This window comes from Stenella coeruleoalba (genome assembly GCF_951394435.1).
Source record: "Stenella coeruleoalba genome assembly, chromosome: 19".
In the NCBI taxonomy this organism is placed as follows: Eukaryota; Metazoa; Chordata; class Mammalia; order Artiodactyla; family Delphinidae; genus Stenella; species Stenella coeruleoalba.
The window spans coordinates 3583791-3601211 of record NC_137165.1 but is presented as its reverse complement, the minus strand read 5'-3'; the positions used below and the strand labels follow the sequence as shown (position 1 = coordinate 3601211).

Below are 17421 nucleotides of genomic sequence, written 5' to 3'. Positions count from 1 at the left end.
GCATACCTCAGAAATTCCACTTTAGAAAGTGTTTTTATTGAAATCTAATTGAAATCTAATTTATTGAAATCTACTATAACATTATATCAGTCTCAGGTGTGCAACATAATGATTTGATTTATGGGTACCTTGCAAAATGGTCACCACAGGAAGCCTAGCTGACAACATCCACCATCACACACAGTTACAAACTTTTTTCTTGAATGAGAATTTTTAAGATCTACTGTCTTAGCAACTTTCAACTATGCAATAGAGTATTGTTAACCAGTCACCATGCTGTGCTTTACATCCCCGGACTGAAAATACAGAATGCTTCCTGAACTGGCACACCATCACTGCGCAAGGGTCATGCTAATCTCTGTATCGATCCACTTCAGAAATTGATCCTAAGGAAATAACCCAAAGATGTACAGGTAAGGAGATTCATTTTTAGCAGTGTTTATGCCAATCCCTGAAACGCTGGAAACACGCTAAAATGTCCCAAAGTAAAGAAAAATTTGAGTAAATGATGGTACCTTTTAAAAAGTAATCCATACAGCATGCGAACTCACGCTGTAGAAGAATATTTTCACAAACAATGTATTTGACATATCCTGAAGTGAAAAATCAGACAGGCTATACAAACAGCACATGCGTAATACCAATCTTTAAAAATATAAATCGATATCTACACGAGTGGAAGAATACTGGAAGGGCTGACGGTAAATTGTTAATATTGGGCCTCTCTGTGTGGTTTCTTTGCTTGATGGTGTAATAGGATGTCAAATGAGACTCTTACTGTCGATTAGGGTTTTAGCTCAGGCCATGATGACCAAAAATAACATCCTATCTGTTCCATACCCTGACACCCTACAAGAGACGGCTAAGAGTTCATGCTGGAAATAGATGAGGCCCTTTATGGAGGACCAAGTGGTCAGAGTGTGTGTGGTTTGATCCCAGCCCACCCGCCCCTCCACGTCCACCCCAGAAGGAGAAAAGGAAGATGCTTCCTGCTCTCCTCAAATTAAGTAAGAGGCACTTCATGGGGACCACTTAGGACCGAGGGTCTGAATCTGATTCACACCTGAAGAATCTGAATGACAAAGTTGGTACCCGTTGCTGCTCCTATTACAGAAGAGCTAAGAGGGGGTCTGCTTTGGGGTGACCAGCCCTAAAGGGAGCTTTAAAGGGAGTCTCTTTAAAAGGGGGAGGGGCCATGAGTGTGGATATGGTTACAGTTACATAGGCATAGAAATTTGTTAAAACTCATCAAAATGTACACTAACGCCAAATGCATTTTAGCATAGGTGGATTTCACCTCAATCAAGTTGATTTTTTTTTAATGTTCTATGCCACTATTTTCCAAAGAGATGTGAAAGCGACAGGACCATTTTTATAAGATGGTAAAGAAAGATAGCAGGGTTATCAAGATGCGGAAAGACAGGCCCTCTCATAGAGAAAAGAGCATGAACCCAAGATCGTATCCAGGGGCCTGGCAAAGAAACCACGGACGGGGCAGGTGTAAGAAAGAGTGGAAACAAATTATTCAACATTCAGCTGTTTTTCAGCTTGTACTTCCCACCCGGGGCCCACGTCCAGGGCATCCAATACATTGGTAACATTTTATTTTCTTTGTGCTAAACTGTGTTTTCTAGGTTCTTGTGCCTCAAGCAGGTGCTATTTTCACAGTTAGAAATATAAACAATGAATATTCTTCTACAAAAGATTACAGCAGGATGCAAGTGTCTGCAGAACACCGTGCTTACTGACGACCTGTCCATCGCAGGTGCCTCTTACCTTTCCGCATCCTCCCAGGATCTCCGATTTACCTGTGCGCTGCATCCTTTTGAAAGGAGAGAGAATGAATTAAGTGACATGGAAATCACAGAGGCGGCACGCGCCCTACTCACATGGCATTCACCCGCTCCACTCCGCAGAAGTAGCTGACGCCGTCCGACGTGTTTCGCAGGTGGTGGCATTTATCGTCGATGCGGCAAGCCGCCTGCTTGTCACTCAGGTCCTTCTCCAGCTCGTGCTGGGAAGCTCTGTTGGCTCTAAAACACAGAGGGGAGACAGAGCTTCAGGCTAAGGGAACAACGTCACAGGAGGAAGCATGACGGCCCTTCGGGGTGGGGACCCACCTCCAACCCCCACGCGCACCCATGATGGCTCTCTGGGTCTCTCCTCCTTCCCACGATGTCCAACTTCTCCATTAAAAGCAGCTTCCCCTGGAGCTGTCCCTACATGTGGGCGATGAGAGCCCTGCCCACACTGTCCCTTCCATGGGCATGAGACGTGCAGACACACAGAAATTGGTATCTGGAGCTCCCCCAGGCTGGGGCCCATCTTCCTAGTACCCAAACTGCTGCAGACAGGACACTGGTTTGGAGCAATCTGTCCACATCTGTGCCTCCCTTTCCTTCTTCCTTTTCCTCAGCTACGTCCTAACCCCTCTCTCCTCCATTCCTAGAGTGCAATTCCCTGAGAAGTTAGGAGGTATTCACAGCCAGCCTCCCTCCAGCTGTAAATGACCTCACTTTGCAGTTGTGCCAGGCCTGGAGGTAGAAACCGCGGGTCAAAATGGACCTCCCCTGCAGGAGTCAGCGTGTGGAAAGAGGCCAGGAATTGGCAGCCCCCGGCCTCCCGCTCCCGCCAGAACCCTCCTGGGAAGGAAGAGGACTTGGTGAGCTCTGAGATGCCTGGCATTCCTGCCCTGCCATGCAGAGAGAGGACCCGGCAGGCAGCTCAGTCCCAAAGAGACAGGCCGGTGGGGCAGGCGTGGGTGACAGGTGAGCCACGCCCTGACTTGTGGCATAGTTCATTCCACATATCATTACAGCGTGCCTACTCTGTGCCAGGATGCATCACGGACAAAGCAAACGTCACCTCCCTAGAGGAGCTCACATCCTACGGGGGGGTGACAGGCAGTCCCCATAAGGAATAAGCAAATCCTGTGGTTTGTAAGCAAATCAACGCAGAAAACAAAGCAGGAAAAAGGGGGCCAGGAGTGTGAGCGATGATTCTAAATAGGATGGCCAGGGTAGGACTCTCCTCAAGCAGGTGATACCAAGACTTGCAGAGGGAGAACCAGACCTTGCTGCCCATTGGAATATGTCAGGTTTTCCTCTGAGTGGAGTGAGAGACCACCGACTTACAATCTTCAAGGATCATTCTGGTGTGGGGTTAAGAACGGACTGCAGGGGACAGAGAGACCCCATGAGCAGACCGGCGAGGCTACCCAGGTGAGAGATGGTGGTGGCCTGGACCAACGGGGCGGCAGTGAAGGAGGTGAGAAATGCTCAGATTCTGCAGATGCTTTAGAGATGGAACCAGGACTTATATACACGACCAAATGTAAAATGGATGGCTAGTGGGAAGCAGCCGCATAGCACGGGGAGATCAGCTCGGTGCTTTGTGACCGCCTGGAGGGGTGGGATAGGGAGGGTGGGAGGGAGGGAGACGCAAGAGGGAGGAGGTATGGGGATATATGTATATGTATAGCTGACTCACTTGTTATACAGCAGAAACTAACACACCACTGTAAAGCAATTACACTCCAATAAAGATGTTAAAAAATAAATAAATAAAGAGCGCAGGCTCTGGAGCAAAAAAAAAAAGCCAAAGTTGAGCCATTGGGATAGCAGGATTCCATCAGCAGAGGTGAGCAAATCTATGGGTGGGATGGAGGGCTGGGGGAGAAGACAGCAGGCTTTGCTTTACGTTTGAGTGTCCATTAAACATCCAAGCGGAGGTACCAAGTGGGTTGTTGGAATTGGGGAGAAAGGTCTGGGCTAGAAATAAAAATTGGGCAATCGCATACAGAGAGCATGTGAAAAAGCCAGAGAACTGGATGATCCTAGACATTTCTCTACTCCCGGGGCCCGAAAAAGGCCCTGGCATAGAGGGACCACCCAGGAAAGCCTGTGTGCAACTGAAGGGCTGATCCTCCTTAAATTGGCCTGTGCCTTCAGGTAAGTCACTTGACCTGTCAAAGCTCTTTGTTTTGTTGTTTGTAAAGTGGAAATGAGGGTAGCAGTACACAGGTCATCTGCGTTTTGTGAATTCTAAATCAGCGTGTGTGTGCAGAGGAGGAAAGGAGAGGAAGCTGCATCCCTGCTGCTTCCGAGTTCAGGTTACTGGGTTGAAACTCTGGGATTCTTAGGCCTTTCTCATCTGTGGTCTGGGACCATGATGCTCCCCAGGCTTCCTCTCTTGGGCTGACACCCTTGGCCTCCTCTGACCTGACCTCAGAGCCTCCTTAGGAAGGCCTTCTATCCATCCACCATTTAGAGCCCAAGATGGGAGAGATCTAGGCCTCCATGTTGGTTTCTAATGAGATTCCATTCTCAGCTGAGATCCAAGCCCATCTCATGTTCCTTCCTGAATTGTTCCTTCAAGACAAGTGGAGCTGAAAACCTTCCTCCCATCACCTTTGCTGGACCGAGCCCAGTAACCATGTTAGAGCATCCTTAGCCAATCCTCAGCTATCCTCACCAATTTCTGAATTAAGGAGACCTTCCAATGACAGCTTGAGAGAGAACTCAGCCATCTGAATCTCACCGACCTTCATAGCATCGATCTTGATGGTCAGCAGACTGAGCGAAAAGAACCACCACCTTTAGAACCACTATTCCTTTGGCTACATCACACGCTACCCCTGACAACATCAGTACAGGCAGAATCATCATTTCCTCTGTGTGACATATTCAACACTACTCCTTTCCATGGCCGTCACCAAATGAACGTTGACCTTCCTAGTCCTATAAGGCGACAGGCTCGGCCAATATTTTTTCTATGCTGACAGCTGTTATCATTGCTTCAAACCCTCCTTTGATTATTCTTCTTTGCCGCCAACCCCCACTATAAATATTAAGCGCCTACTGTCTACTATTGCCAAGAGAAGAAGAATTTGTATTCTGCTAGAGAGTAGGATGGGTGAACAATTACAGTGCAATGGATGCAGTGAATGCAATGGTGTAATCACAGCACCAAGGACCACGTACCAGGGTTGCCGAGAAACCGGAGGAGAAGGCTGAGTTTTTAAGGAGAAGTGGAAAGTAAATATATAAGTGTGCCACAGTTCATCGCTTTTCCAGCTGTCGGGCTGCACGTGTACAAGTCTATCTCTTATCAAAGAATAAAAGTCTTTTGAGTTAAAAGTAACCTTAACCACACTTCAAGGTTGGATAAAAATCCTTTCTGAAGCATTGCAAAAATTATTTCTTTAAATAAAAGTTTAAAGTAAGTACCCCAAGTACTCATTTTACCTTCTAAATAAAAACGTGTATGTGCACGCGGATGTGTGTCCATGTATAAGAAATCCTTACATAAGAAGCTAGGAGAAATCTGATTGGGAAGCATGGAAGTACAGTTTCGTGATAGAGTTTCAACTATATAGAGAGATAAAAGCTCTTACGCCAGTTGGGCAATGGCCTTGTCCAAATGCAGCTTCATCCTTTCTTGACAACACAGAATAATATCAACCTCCTACCCAAGTGAAAAAAAAAAGCCACATTAATGTTTTGATATTGAACATAACGTTCAGAGTCGACAATGTAACAGAACATTGATGATAGAAAACTTTGTTTCTGGGAAAATCGTGAAGTAAAACAAGAAAAGAACTTTATACCCACTTATTTACCTACACGCCCCCGTGATATTGCTGTCTTAACATAAGACTGAGATTCACCCTTCACAGGGCTTTAGGGAAATATATTATGGAACAAGTTGGGACACGGGTAAAATTTTAGGAGTTTTATTTTTTATCTCTGGTCTTTGATTGAATCAGTCAATCAATCAATCAAATTCTGGTGATACCCAAGGTTGAATTTAATGCATGGCTTCTTCTGTACTAAGTATTCTTCCAAGAAAAGTGAATCTGGAAGGGAAAAGGACAGCCTAAAAGGCAGTTCTCTCAGGCAGTGCATGTGACCTCCAAAAGACCCAGTTTTTTGTTCCAAACGGAGGCCAACCTCCACCCTAGGAGGCCAGGTCTCCCCTTGTCCTGCCTCTGCCCTGCAGCCCAGCTGCTATACTCGTATAAAATCTGCACCACCCATGCCACTCTGCTTGACCACGCACGTGGCATTTTGATGCTGCTGGGATGTATATATTGTTACACGTATAGCAGAGATTTTGTGTGGTAGCAGAGATTTTTCAAATAAATAGTTACTTCCCTCTGAAGTTCATATTCACATTACAAAATTTAGGAACCCAAAATAGCACCTAGAAGACATTTAAAAAGTGCACATAACGATCGCTACCACTTTTTCAAGTGAAAAGTGATCATACCATCATACTGAACATGAAACTTGAACACTTTCCCATGACATAAAACTATACTGCGATGAACAAGCTCAAAAATATTTAGACCCCACCAAGGGGGATGCCTTTTTTCAAGGTTTTGACAAGTACAACCAAATTGCCCTTCAGAAGAGTTGCACCCATTTACAACAATAAATGAGTGTGAGCTTCCTCACCTCACACACCCAGTAGACACTATGGTTCCTCTCAATCTTTGCCAACATGAAAGACCACCCCCCAGGAAAAGCACACTTGTTCAGATTTGCAGGTTACTATTATGACTGGGTATTTGTTCATGATTTGACTTTCTTCTCTTGTGAACCACCTGTTCATGTGCTTGTCTACCTTTTCTGTTATGTTTTTCTTATTTATAAATATTCTTGTATTTAAAATTCAACCCTTTCCCATTATATGACACATATATATATATATATATTTTTTTTTTTTACCAGTTTAGCTCTTGCCTTTATATTTTGTGTGTGGTGTCTCTGATCTACAGACATTTCTGGTTTCTATGACATCAAACGATCAAATGTTCCCTTTGGGTTTCCGCCTTTGTTCATGTGATTTTAGAGGCCTCTTCACTCCAATGTTAATTATTACTCAACTATATAGCCTTCTTATTCTTTTATTGTTTAATTGGTTGTCGTAAAAATATTATGCCTAGAGTTTATTTCAGTGATAACCCTCCTGCCTGATTCTTTGATACTCTGAATGACTGGAGTAAATGAAAAACGCAGTTCCCATGACATGTTAGCAAGTCCCCCTGCCTTTACAGGCAGCAAGGATTTCTCACACATTCTCATTGCAGGTGGTGCCTGTCTTTGATATTTTTGGTTGTCTGGTCTTCATCTTTCTCTATGGCTTGGGTGTGTGTGTGTGTGTGTGTGTGTGTGTGTGTGGCCATTTCATGGAGGTGTTGGCAAAGGATACATGGAATACTGCTTAGAAAATATCACTTAAAACCCAAAATCCCAGTGAGCTTTTATGCTATGTGTACACTATTCACACAGAGGGAATTCCTGGAACTTTCAGTGGAAAAAATTACGTTTAATGAGACTCTTGCTATAAAAAATCCCTTCAACACTACTTTTTATACTTGAATTTAAATAATGTCATATGGTGAACATCGTGGTTGGAAGCAGAAGGCTTCCTTGGAACAGGGAATGCCTGAAACCAAAGACTTTTGTAACTGTCCCCAACGCTAACTTACCTACTAGTCTGCACTCACACATGGGGCTGGTCTGGAAACGCCTCCATGAAGTGACTGCAGGGCAAGGGCCTTATTCCCTCAACCGCCCGTGAGAAGGAAGTTTGCCAGAAGGTGGTGGGTACAGACAGAGGGCAGAAGTGTGAGAAGAGCCCAGATGTCATCAGACCGACAGCTGCCACCTGACACCCAGGGAAGTGAAGGTCATGGCAGAAAACCCAAGAACCACACACTAGGAGCCTGGCAAGTGATGCCACCCCTTCTGGATCCTGAACTTGGGGAGGAAAAATAGACCCCAAGAATAAAAGGGTGGCAGTGACTCCTCTGAGTTTCTCAGAGTCTCAGTGGCCAAAATGAATACACTGTGGCTTGAGATGGAAAGAGAACAAGGAATCACATCCAAGCATTTGAAGAACCTTGAATTAATCCTACTATCTGAGCAGGCGAAACCTTTGCAAAGCATCCCTTACGGTTCTCCTCTTGGGAGCTGTGGTCTTGGGATGGGGTGGCGGAGCGCGGAGGTAGAATAGAGGCTTCACAGCCTTTGGCGTGCCCTCACCTCGAGCAAACCCCCCCCCCCCGTTGCCTCACCCCCCTGCGTCTTGGGTGGAATAGTGGTTAAAGACGTGCTCTGGCATCAGATAGCCCAGGTCCAATGCTGCCTTTGCAAATGCTGGGAGCAAAGGCGAGTTATAAACAAAGGGTAATAACACCTGCCTTTCTAGGTTGTGGGGTAGATAATTATGTGCCTTGCAGATGGAAGCTCTCACTAAAGGGTAGGACTTATAATGCGACATGGATCATAAAGTATGATCTAGAACTTAATCCTCATGTGCGACGTGGCCTCCACCCTCTTCTTGGCTGAGAAATACTGGCCAGGTCACAAGAACTCCAAGTTCTGACCACACACATGGATGTGTGCTAACTCTCGGCTATACCCTGAACTGTGGATATACGATCATTTCTGGGACCTCACTGTTAAACCCAGACCCTGCTTCCTGTGGTTCTATGTATCCACAGATACATACAAACTTAAAGGCTTAACTGAGCCTTTTTAAGTTTGGGGTAAGTGGGTAAACTATCACACTCTTAACAGGTAGAATAGGCTACTGAAATCACACTTTAAAAATCAAACTATAAGTCCAAATGGAATCTGGATAATGGCAAATGTCATCTATAGGAGCAAGCACCCCATTTCTATAGACAGTGTGTTTTGATGATGACATTCTCAAATTCTCACTCATCCCTGAGTTTGGGAAGCAGCGGTGTTTCCTTAAAGATGTGCACTCTCAGTGTTTGCTCCTGAATCACTTGAAGTTGACCCATCACCCAGCTGGTTGTGAGGGGGCTGGGGTCCTACAAGCCATTTAGAGGCGGAAATCCCAGACGGGGAAGGCGTTTCTTGCTACTGGTGGTGAGAATCCACCCAGACATTCTTTGCATGCTGGTATCAGGTTCTATTCAATACTGTCTCAGAGCAGAACCCTCTTGGGATGGAGTCATAGAACCAGTAACAGTACCATCAATAGGAAGGGGAAGGCAGAAGGCATCACGGTCAAAGAAAAGTTCACTTTTAAGCTTCATGAATGTGAACCAAAAAATGAGTTACCAACGTACATACGTCTGGCACTTGGGGAAGCAGAACGAACGCTTAATAGAGTATCCAGGCTAAAAAAAAAAGAGAGACTGGGAAGGGTCCCAGGTACCTAAGGGCTGAAATCTTAAGAAATGGCAGAGATCTTGTGGGAGAGAGCCTAGGAGGTAAGCTCCCGGATGGCTGATCAAAAGCTGTCCAAATGCATATACCCTTTGATGCGTGGATTACAGTTTTGGAAATGTATCCTGAGGAAATAATCAGAAATGCATACAGTTATCAATACGATGCATGTGTGGAGGCAGGGGCCACATGGGAAGAAACCTCTGGACCTTCCCCTCAATTTGGCTGTGAACCTAAAAGTGCTCTAAAACATTGTCTTCTAAAAAAACACAACACTGCCTTTCCACGTCTACATTTAAGAATAAACATCATTGGGCATTTATCCAACAAAAAAAGCACTATTCAAACGCATAGATACACTATAATTCTAACCTGGAAGATATGTCTGTGTGTCTTTAAGTTGGGTGGTATCTACCTAAGTATGATTATTAAAAAGACTGAAATACTCTAACATTAATAGTCATTTCTGTCTAATTGAACTTAGGTGATTTTTATCTTTACTGCATTTTTCAAATTCTCTCAATAAATATCTATTACTTTCATAACCCCCCAAAAATATATCTTTTCTAAAAAATAACATAAACAACAAAGTCCTACTGTATAGCACAGGAAACCATATTCAGTATCTTGTAATAAACCATAATGGAAAAGAATATGCAAAAGAATATACATATATATATGTATAACTGAATCACTTTGCTGTACACCAGAAACTAACACAACATTGTAAATCAACTATACTTCAATAAAAAATAAAATAAAATGTATCTTTTCTAAATACCATAAATATCTGATACTATAACTCCTTACTGTGTCTTTACATAACATCATTTTTTGTTTCTATACATTAAACGCACATTTGCAATGAGGTTTCTTGTTATTGAAGGGTTTGCCCCATATTTACCGTCAGCAACTCTTTTTCCACTTCATCATGAACTAGATCGATTCCCATTCTCTTCTCTCGATGAAACAGACATTCCCGGGCTACCTACAGATACACAAATAATGAAAAACACTAATACAACCTGACTAAAATCAGTGACTAGCACTTCTAATAACCTGTTTCTAAAACAAGGCAATAGATGCTCCCAATACCAACTTTTCAAGGCATTTCCCTGGAAATCAAACAAGAAACTCAGTGTGACAACGAAGTGAATCCCTGCTGCTAGTGAAAAGGTAAAGAGTTTGAAAAAAATTCCTAATTTGGAAAGTTGACAAACTGAAGCAGATGGCATCTACTTAATCCCCACAAATCAGCATCTGAGAAAACTATGTGACATCAATTCCTTCTAGAGAAATAGTTCAATAACCCAGATCATAGTCTTCAAGATCTTATTTCCAAATGTTTTCTACTGAGAAGAGTGAAGAAGAAACAAATGATTATTTAAAGACCTCAAAATATTTGTGTGGCCAAAAATCCAGGTGATTATTGTTAAAGTACCATTTATTGTTTTCCTAATTATAAAAGTAATATGCGGGGCTCCCCTGGTGGTGCAGTGGTTGAGCGTCCGCCTGCCGATGCAGGGGACACGGGTTCGTGCTCCGGTCCGGGAGGATCCCACATGCCGCGGAGCGGCTGGGCCCGTGAGCCATGGCCGCTGAGCCTGCGTGTCCGGAGCCTGTGCTCCGCAACGGGAGAGTCCATGACAGTGAGAGGCCCGCGTACCACAAATAATAATAATAATAATAATATGCTTTATCCATTAAAGAGAAAAAGTAGAGAGAAGTCAAAAATGAGTTATCCATACTCCTATCAGTTTTGTTTGTTTTAAACAGAAGTTACAGTGCCCTCATAATTTTATTCTTTTTAGGATTGATGTTAAATAGTAGACTTGAAATAGTCTATGAGACAAAGTACATTAATGACTCCAATGGAAAGCAGCTTAGATAGCCAACAACTAAATTATGCATGAAATAACATCATGTAAATGTTAAAATACTTTTTTCAAAGAGTAAGTATTTCATGACATGGGATGACTATAATGTTAAATGTTTAAAAAGCATAAAATATAATAGTATGTACACTGTAATCTGGATATGATGTCATTGAACAAAATCTTGGAGTGAATCTCTAATTTTTTAATAGTCTAATGTACACTGACTAGAAGATGAATTAAGGGGTTGAAGGGAACTCTGATTATTTTCATGTGTATTACGAAATTGCTTTCCAGGAAGTTTCTGCTCATCCATAGTCTACTAGCAATATCTGAAGTGTCCGTCTTCTGCACTTTTGCCAACCCTACACATTATCGGTTTTCATTTTTGCAAATTTGGTAAGCCAAAGACGGTTACTTCATTGACTTAGTTTGCATTTTTGTTATTGAGTTTTAATATTTTTGTCTTATATACAGTTGATCATCAGTATTTCCTCTTTTGAGCTGTATCTGTTCATGGGACTAGTTCTCATTTTAATTGGGATCTTCTGATACCGTGTTGATTGTAAATGTTTAAACACACAAGATATCTGGACAAAAACTGCAGAAAAGTATTGAAATTATGCCCATCTCATTGAGAGCAGTCATCACTGAAAGGAGTGTCAAGGGAAGAAACTGAATCTCCTCTGGAAATTAAGTAAAAGGTAAGTGGCTGTCATTTTAAGGGTTCATTAAAGTAAGTGGTGGGTGGGGTGGGATGGGATGTATTGTAGAATAGACCAGGAATCCTCAAAATGATCCAGAGCTCAGAGAAAGTATGGAAGGGCTTCTGATCCCATGGTGAGTTCTTTTAAAAGAATATCATTAGTGTCCTGTCGACCTTTCTCAGGATTTCTGTGGTCGTGTGTATTTGTGTGCACTCGTGTTTAGTGGGGAGGAGGGGTGCAGTAAGAAGCTACGGTGTGCAGGGGTCTCCAGCAAACCCCCCAAACAACTAGACTTCTAGCTCTTCGATTCTCTAATCTCACACAAACATGGAGAAAAAGAGTGTTCGCTTTGCCCATTCACATATACACAACTTCTAAAATAATCTGCATCATTTGGACATCTTCACATACAGAATGTCTTCTTCCAACGGTGGTGGATAGAATGGGGTCAGGGGGCCCATCGCACACTCAGAGGATTAAAGGTAATTTGATCTCCATTCAGAAGCCTGGTCAAAGGCCAGCAACCAACTGAAAGGCTGCCTCTAGGACCAAAACTGGCTTAACTTCTATCCCATTTCTCTATTTAACCAAACTCATTCCATTCCCAAGAAGCTCTAATTTGATCGTTTCACCGTGCCTGAAGTGGAATCATAACATACGTGCAGAAGGCATTTCATGACACAGACTAAAAGAACAGTTTTTTCCCTCTCAAACAACGTTGATGTTAATCCAGGGACAGCAATAACCAAGCAGCCTATTTAAGAGATGGGAAGATGGCATTTTCACCATAAAATACTGTGCGTCTTAAGAGCGTCGCTTTAATTAGCCTCCTTTGCTTTGCATGCAGAATTCTCTCTACTTTTTTTTCTTTCTGGGCTGCACCACTGGGCTTGCGGGATCTTAGTTCCCCAACCAGGGATTGAACCTGCGTCCTCAGCAGTGAAAGCACTGAGTCCTAACCGCTGGACCGCCAGGGAATTCCAGAATTCTTTCTACTTAAATGGTTGTTCGGTATAATGTGAGAAAAATGGCAATGGTTTTATCGTCACTGAAACCCGGTACAGATTTATTGACAAGGGCTTGGCTTCTACAGGGGAAGCGAAATATAATTCAATAGATAAATAACCTCAAAATTTCAACGACAGGGTTATAATCATAAAAATGCACTGTCCTTTTAATAAGGTCTTATAGTTACCTGAAGAGGGGCTTCTGTCTCCATCAAAGCCCTCTCCAGTTTTTTCTTAACATCGGTGAGTTCATTTGTCTCTCCAATCATTGCATCCAACTCATGAATGATTTCAGATTTCCAAAATCCTATGTCGTTGACTCGTTCTCCCAGATTGTGGGTGGAGTCTGCCTGGGTTTTTCTCGTTTGTTGATATTTGTCTTGAATCAAGCGAGATGTATCTACCCTTAGTCTCTCTGAATTGTGTCGGGAGGTGTTGGATTCTTGAAAGTTGGCTAAGTTGGACCTGTACCAATCATCTGGGGTATATCTGGTGAAGAGTGTGGTTCTGTTGGAAACACAGGGAAGCGTGGTGCTCTCGGACACCCTCTGAGATCTGGTGCAGCACGGGTCCAAGGCTGGCGAGTTGGAGGCTGCTTTGTAGTACATGCTTGGTCTCCAAGGCAGGCTCAGACTGTGGGTCAGATTGCAGTGCGGGAAGCAGTTCCTATAGCTTGAGGCCATGGCACTGATGGCTGGTAGGAAGTTGGCTGGTGTTGGTCTAGGGTGGGCATAAGGTGCCGCCAAAGTAGAACCTAGAAGCTCCATGATGCTCAAGCACTATTTGTAAATCTCTCCTGCTTAAAAGGGGGGGAAGCAAAAATAGACAGTCACATAAATAACCTTCGGTGAAAACTCACAGATAAAAGGGTCCATCTGACTTACTATAAGCAGCAGTGTTGTCTAATACATTAGATATTTGTTTTAATTTGATAACCACCTTTACTTGTGATAACATATTCTGCATTTATTTTTTTTTTTTTTTTTTTTGTGGTATGCAGGCCTCTCACTGTTGTGGCCCCTCCCGTTGCGGAGCACAGGCTCCGGACGCGCAGGCCCAGTGACCATGGTTCACGGGGCCAACCGCTCTGCGGCATGTGGGATCCTCCCGGACCAGGGCACGAACCCATGTCCCCTGCATTGGCAGGCGGACTCTCAACCACTGCGCCACCAGGGAAGCCCTGCATTTATTTTTCATCTCTGTCTCTGGATTGTATTCAAATTACATTTTTGTAGATTGGCACTTTGAAGTTTTGAAATATTTTTTCAATCATGAGAAGTAACACCGTCTCGTAACAGATTCAAATGAAGAGCCTGAACTATGCTTTCTAACAGATTGGGATTCAGATCTCGGCTCTGCTATTTACTAGCTGTGAGACCTGGTGCAAATGACTTAAGCTCTCTGCCCTCATCTCTAAGTTGGGAATAATAATAGTAATTGCTACTTTGGTTTGTTATAAGCAGTATTAGCCGCAAGGGGTTGCTGAGCGGCGCCCACCCCCCACCCCCCAGTCTTCCTAAATAAACACACGATCAGAGTAACACCGGTGTGGCAGGTAAGCCAACGTAACTCAAGGAAGTACCTAGATCCCCTTTTCCTGGCAACTTCCCACCTCTAAGCAACTCCGGTATAGACAGACATGCTATGGCAGCCCCTGAGCATTAAGTAAGATGATGCTAAGTATTTGGAATACTTAGCACAGTTCTGGGCACATAGTTAGTGCTCAATAAATGTTAGCTTTTAAAATTACTAGCTCAGAGGTGTATACAAAGTAAAAGATAAATATCCACTCTCCCCCCTTCAAAATAAACTCCTCAGAAGTAGACACTGTGAATAATTCATTACTAGTTGTATCTTTCCAGATTTTTCCTTTTCATATACCAACATATATATTATTTTTAAATCTATATACATATGCACAGTTTTTTAATACAAAAATTGAATTATCTTAATCATTATATGTATCATTCCAGAACATGCATTTTTGAAAATATATGTATTTTGGACCTCTCCCCCTGTTAAAACATAGAGAGCCACTTTATCCTTTTTTACCAGCTGAAAATATTCTATTGTCCAGAATTTGGGGTCATTGTTAGTCCAGAAAGCCAAGGATGCCATAGACTATGACATACTTTTCAGCATCTGAACGTCATTCTGTTTGGGGGTTAATGTCTATAGATGCATTTACTGAAAAGGAAAAATAATATCAGATCCAATTCTGTAGGCTCCTACTCAGAAAAAACAAACAAACAAAAACACATTCAGAGTCCGCCTGCCGATACAGGGGACACGGGTTCGTGCCCCGGTCCAGGAAGATCCCACATGCCGTGGAGCGGCTGGGCCCGTGAGCCATGGCCACTGAGCCTGCGCGTCCGGAGCCTGTGCTCCGCAACGGGGGAGGCCACAGCAGTGAGAGGCCCACATACCGAAAAACAAAACAAAACAAAAAAAAAACACATTCAGTGATTCTTTAAATAGCTGTTTTGATGCCATTGGTACCCAAACCACAAAATAATCTATTTGTAGAATTGTGGCCAAATCAAAATCCACTCGGACTACATGTGATGAAACAGCTACCCACTGCCACTGGTGGTATCCCACCTGACCCTGGCTCCCTGATGTTTTCCTTATTCTTCCCTCCCTCAGCCCCCAAACACTTTATATGGGCCAAGCTTAGAGTACGATGGTAAAAACGAAAGCCTTAATAACCACTTGCCATTCCACACCTAAGTCTGAAACTTAAAACATTGGTTTTTGAAAAGGCAAATTCCAAGTAACTTGAGCCACGAGGGTCCTCCTGGCTACTTTTAGTTTCAACCCCTTCCCCAAGTCACATCTAGAAATAATCCCATCAGTTTTCTTTGAGCAAGAAGCTTCGAGTGGGATTGGACCACTCTTGCTTGGCTTTTCTTAGTTCCTGACAACAATGAATCTAAAAGCTAATGTCACACTTGGTCCTTCAATCACGGAATTCCAGGTGTAGAATTCCCACATGTATTTACTCGACACCTATGATGCTGAAATCTTGAGGCAGCTCAATCCATGTCTGTCAAATATCAAACCACGAGTGTTCAGGTTTAACACATGTGTGAAATGCAGGGGTCCACAAGCCAGAGGAGACATATGACTTGAGAAAATCAATATGGTTTGTAAAAGCATCCAGTGATAATTTTTAATTAGAGATGGGATATAATTTAGAATCTGGAATCTGAAGCATAAAGTCAGTTGTTTAAAAAGTTCCCAGATGTAGAGCTCCTCATATATGGCAGTAAGTTTCACATGAGAGACAATATTCCATTGCCATTCCATATTCCAATATTCCATGTTCCAGCTCCAGTAGGCCCCCTTCTAAGTCATTTAGGAAGACCCAATAAAAGACAACAGCCTGGCAATGTCTTTTTTTCTCTTTTTTTCTTTTGGTCATTATTGGCCAAGAAAATTGAGAATCTCATGGCCTAAGAAATATTTAACTCAAAATAGATTTCTGCCTTCAACCAGGATAGAGTAATAAAAACTAGACTTAGCCTCTCACACCTAAAATCTAGACAAAATATATGAAACAACTGTTTTCAGGCTGCACAGGACTCTGATCTGTGAGAGAAGAGAAACAAATAAGGTGAGCCCTCTGATCACCTGGAGGCAATTTCCAGACTATGGGGAAAATGGATGGAAACCAAACAGAGCCTGGCAGCATCTGTGAGCTGAGGAGGAGGCCAGAATTTGGGGAGGCTGAGACACCTGGAAGTTGGGACGCGGGATTCTGGAGTAAAATGAGTTATGCAGAAAAAGCGCTCCATAAATCTATGTAGGGGTCCACTTGGGTCTTTGCTGAGTAATAGGTTGTACATACATCAAGGAATGTTCCACAAACCTTGGCAAATAATGATGGCAGTGTTGTTAGCTGCACAATTCCTAGAGCTCACAGAGGGCCCAGAGACATTTTGAACCCAGACCAGTCAGAGTGGGGAGTTGTTAGTGGTCACCTGGAGCGTTTGATGGAAAGCCCAGAGAGGTCACGCATTAGAATGGGGCCGACCTATCTTTAGAACGAAGGTACTAAAGACTCTGGAAAAGCTTGAATTCAGGCCTCAAAAAGCTCCAACTAATCCACAAGTAAAGTGCCTGCCAACGTCAGGAGCTCAGATATAGAGCACCACAGTGTCCAGCATCCAATCAAAAACTTCCAGACATGCCAAGAAGTAGACACGTGTGGCCCGTAATTAGGAGAAAAATCAGTCAATAGAAACAGGTATACAAATGGCGGAAATGTGACGGCACTAGAAAACCACGCGCAAGTATTTAAAGGAAAACAAGAACATAATGAAGAGAGACATGGAAGACTTAAAAAAGAACAAAATGAATCTTTAGGGATAAAACATACAATATATTCTTGCACAATTTCACTAGATTGGAGTAACTGCAGATTAGACACCAGAGAAGCAAAGATTAGTGAGCTCGAATCTAACCAAATCAAAGCACAGACTTTTTAATTCACTGGAAACAAAAAATGAAAAGAGCCTCAGTAACTTACGGTATAATATCAAGTGGTCTAACATCAAGCACTTGGGGTGTCACGTTAAGACGAGAGGGAGACAAAATATCTGAAGAAACAATGGCTGCAAAT

At 43.1% G+C, this 17421-nt stretch overlaps 1 protein-coding gene across 2 annotated transcripts in view; it reads right to left on the bottom strand.

Annotated features, from left to right (window-relative positions):
- The window catches only part of TEKT3 (tektin 3), a 164397-nt gene that overhangs the window by 12702 nt on the left and 134274 nt on the right, over positions 1–17421 (bottom strand). For both annotated transcript variants that reach the window (XM_079903870.1, XM_079903871.1), the window contains exons 2-5: positions 12986–13596; positions 10114–10197; positions 5396–5466; positions 1890–2033 (exon numbers count right to left, since the gene is read on the bottom strand). In XM_079903870.1, coding sequence (XP_079759996.1) covers positions 1890–2033; positions 5396–5466; positions 10114–10197; positions 12986–13564 — 878 coding nt within the window. In that variant the 5' untranslated portion in view covers positions 13565–13596. The remainder of the gene's footprint in view (positions 1–1889; positions 2034–5395; positions 5467–10113; positions 10198–12985; positions 13597–17421) is intronic.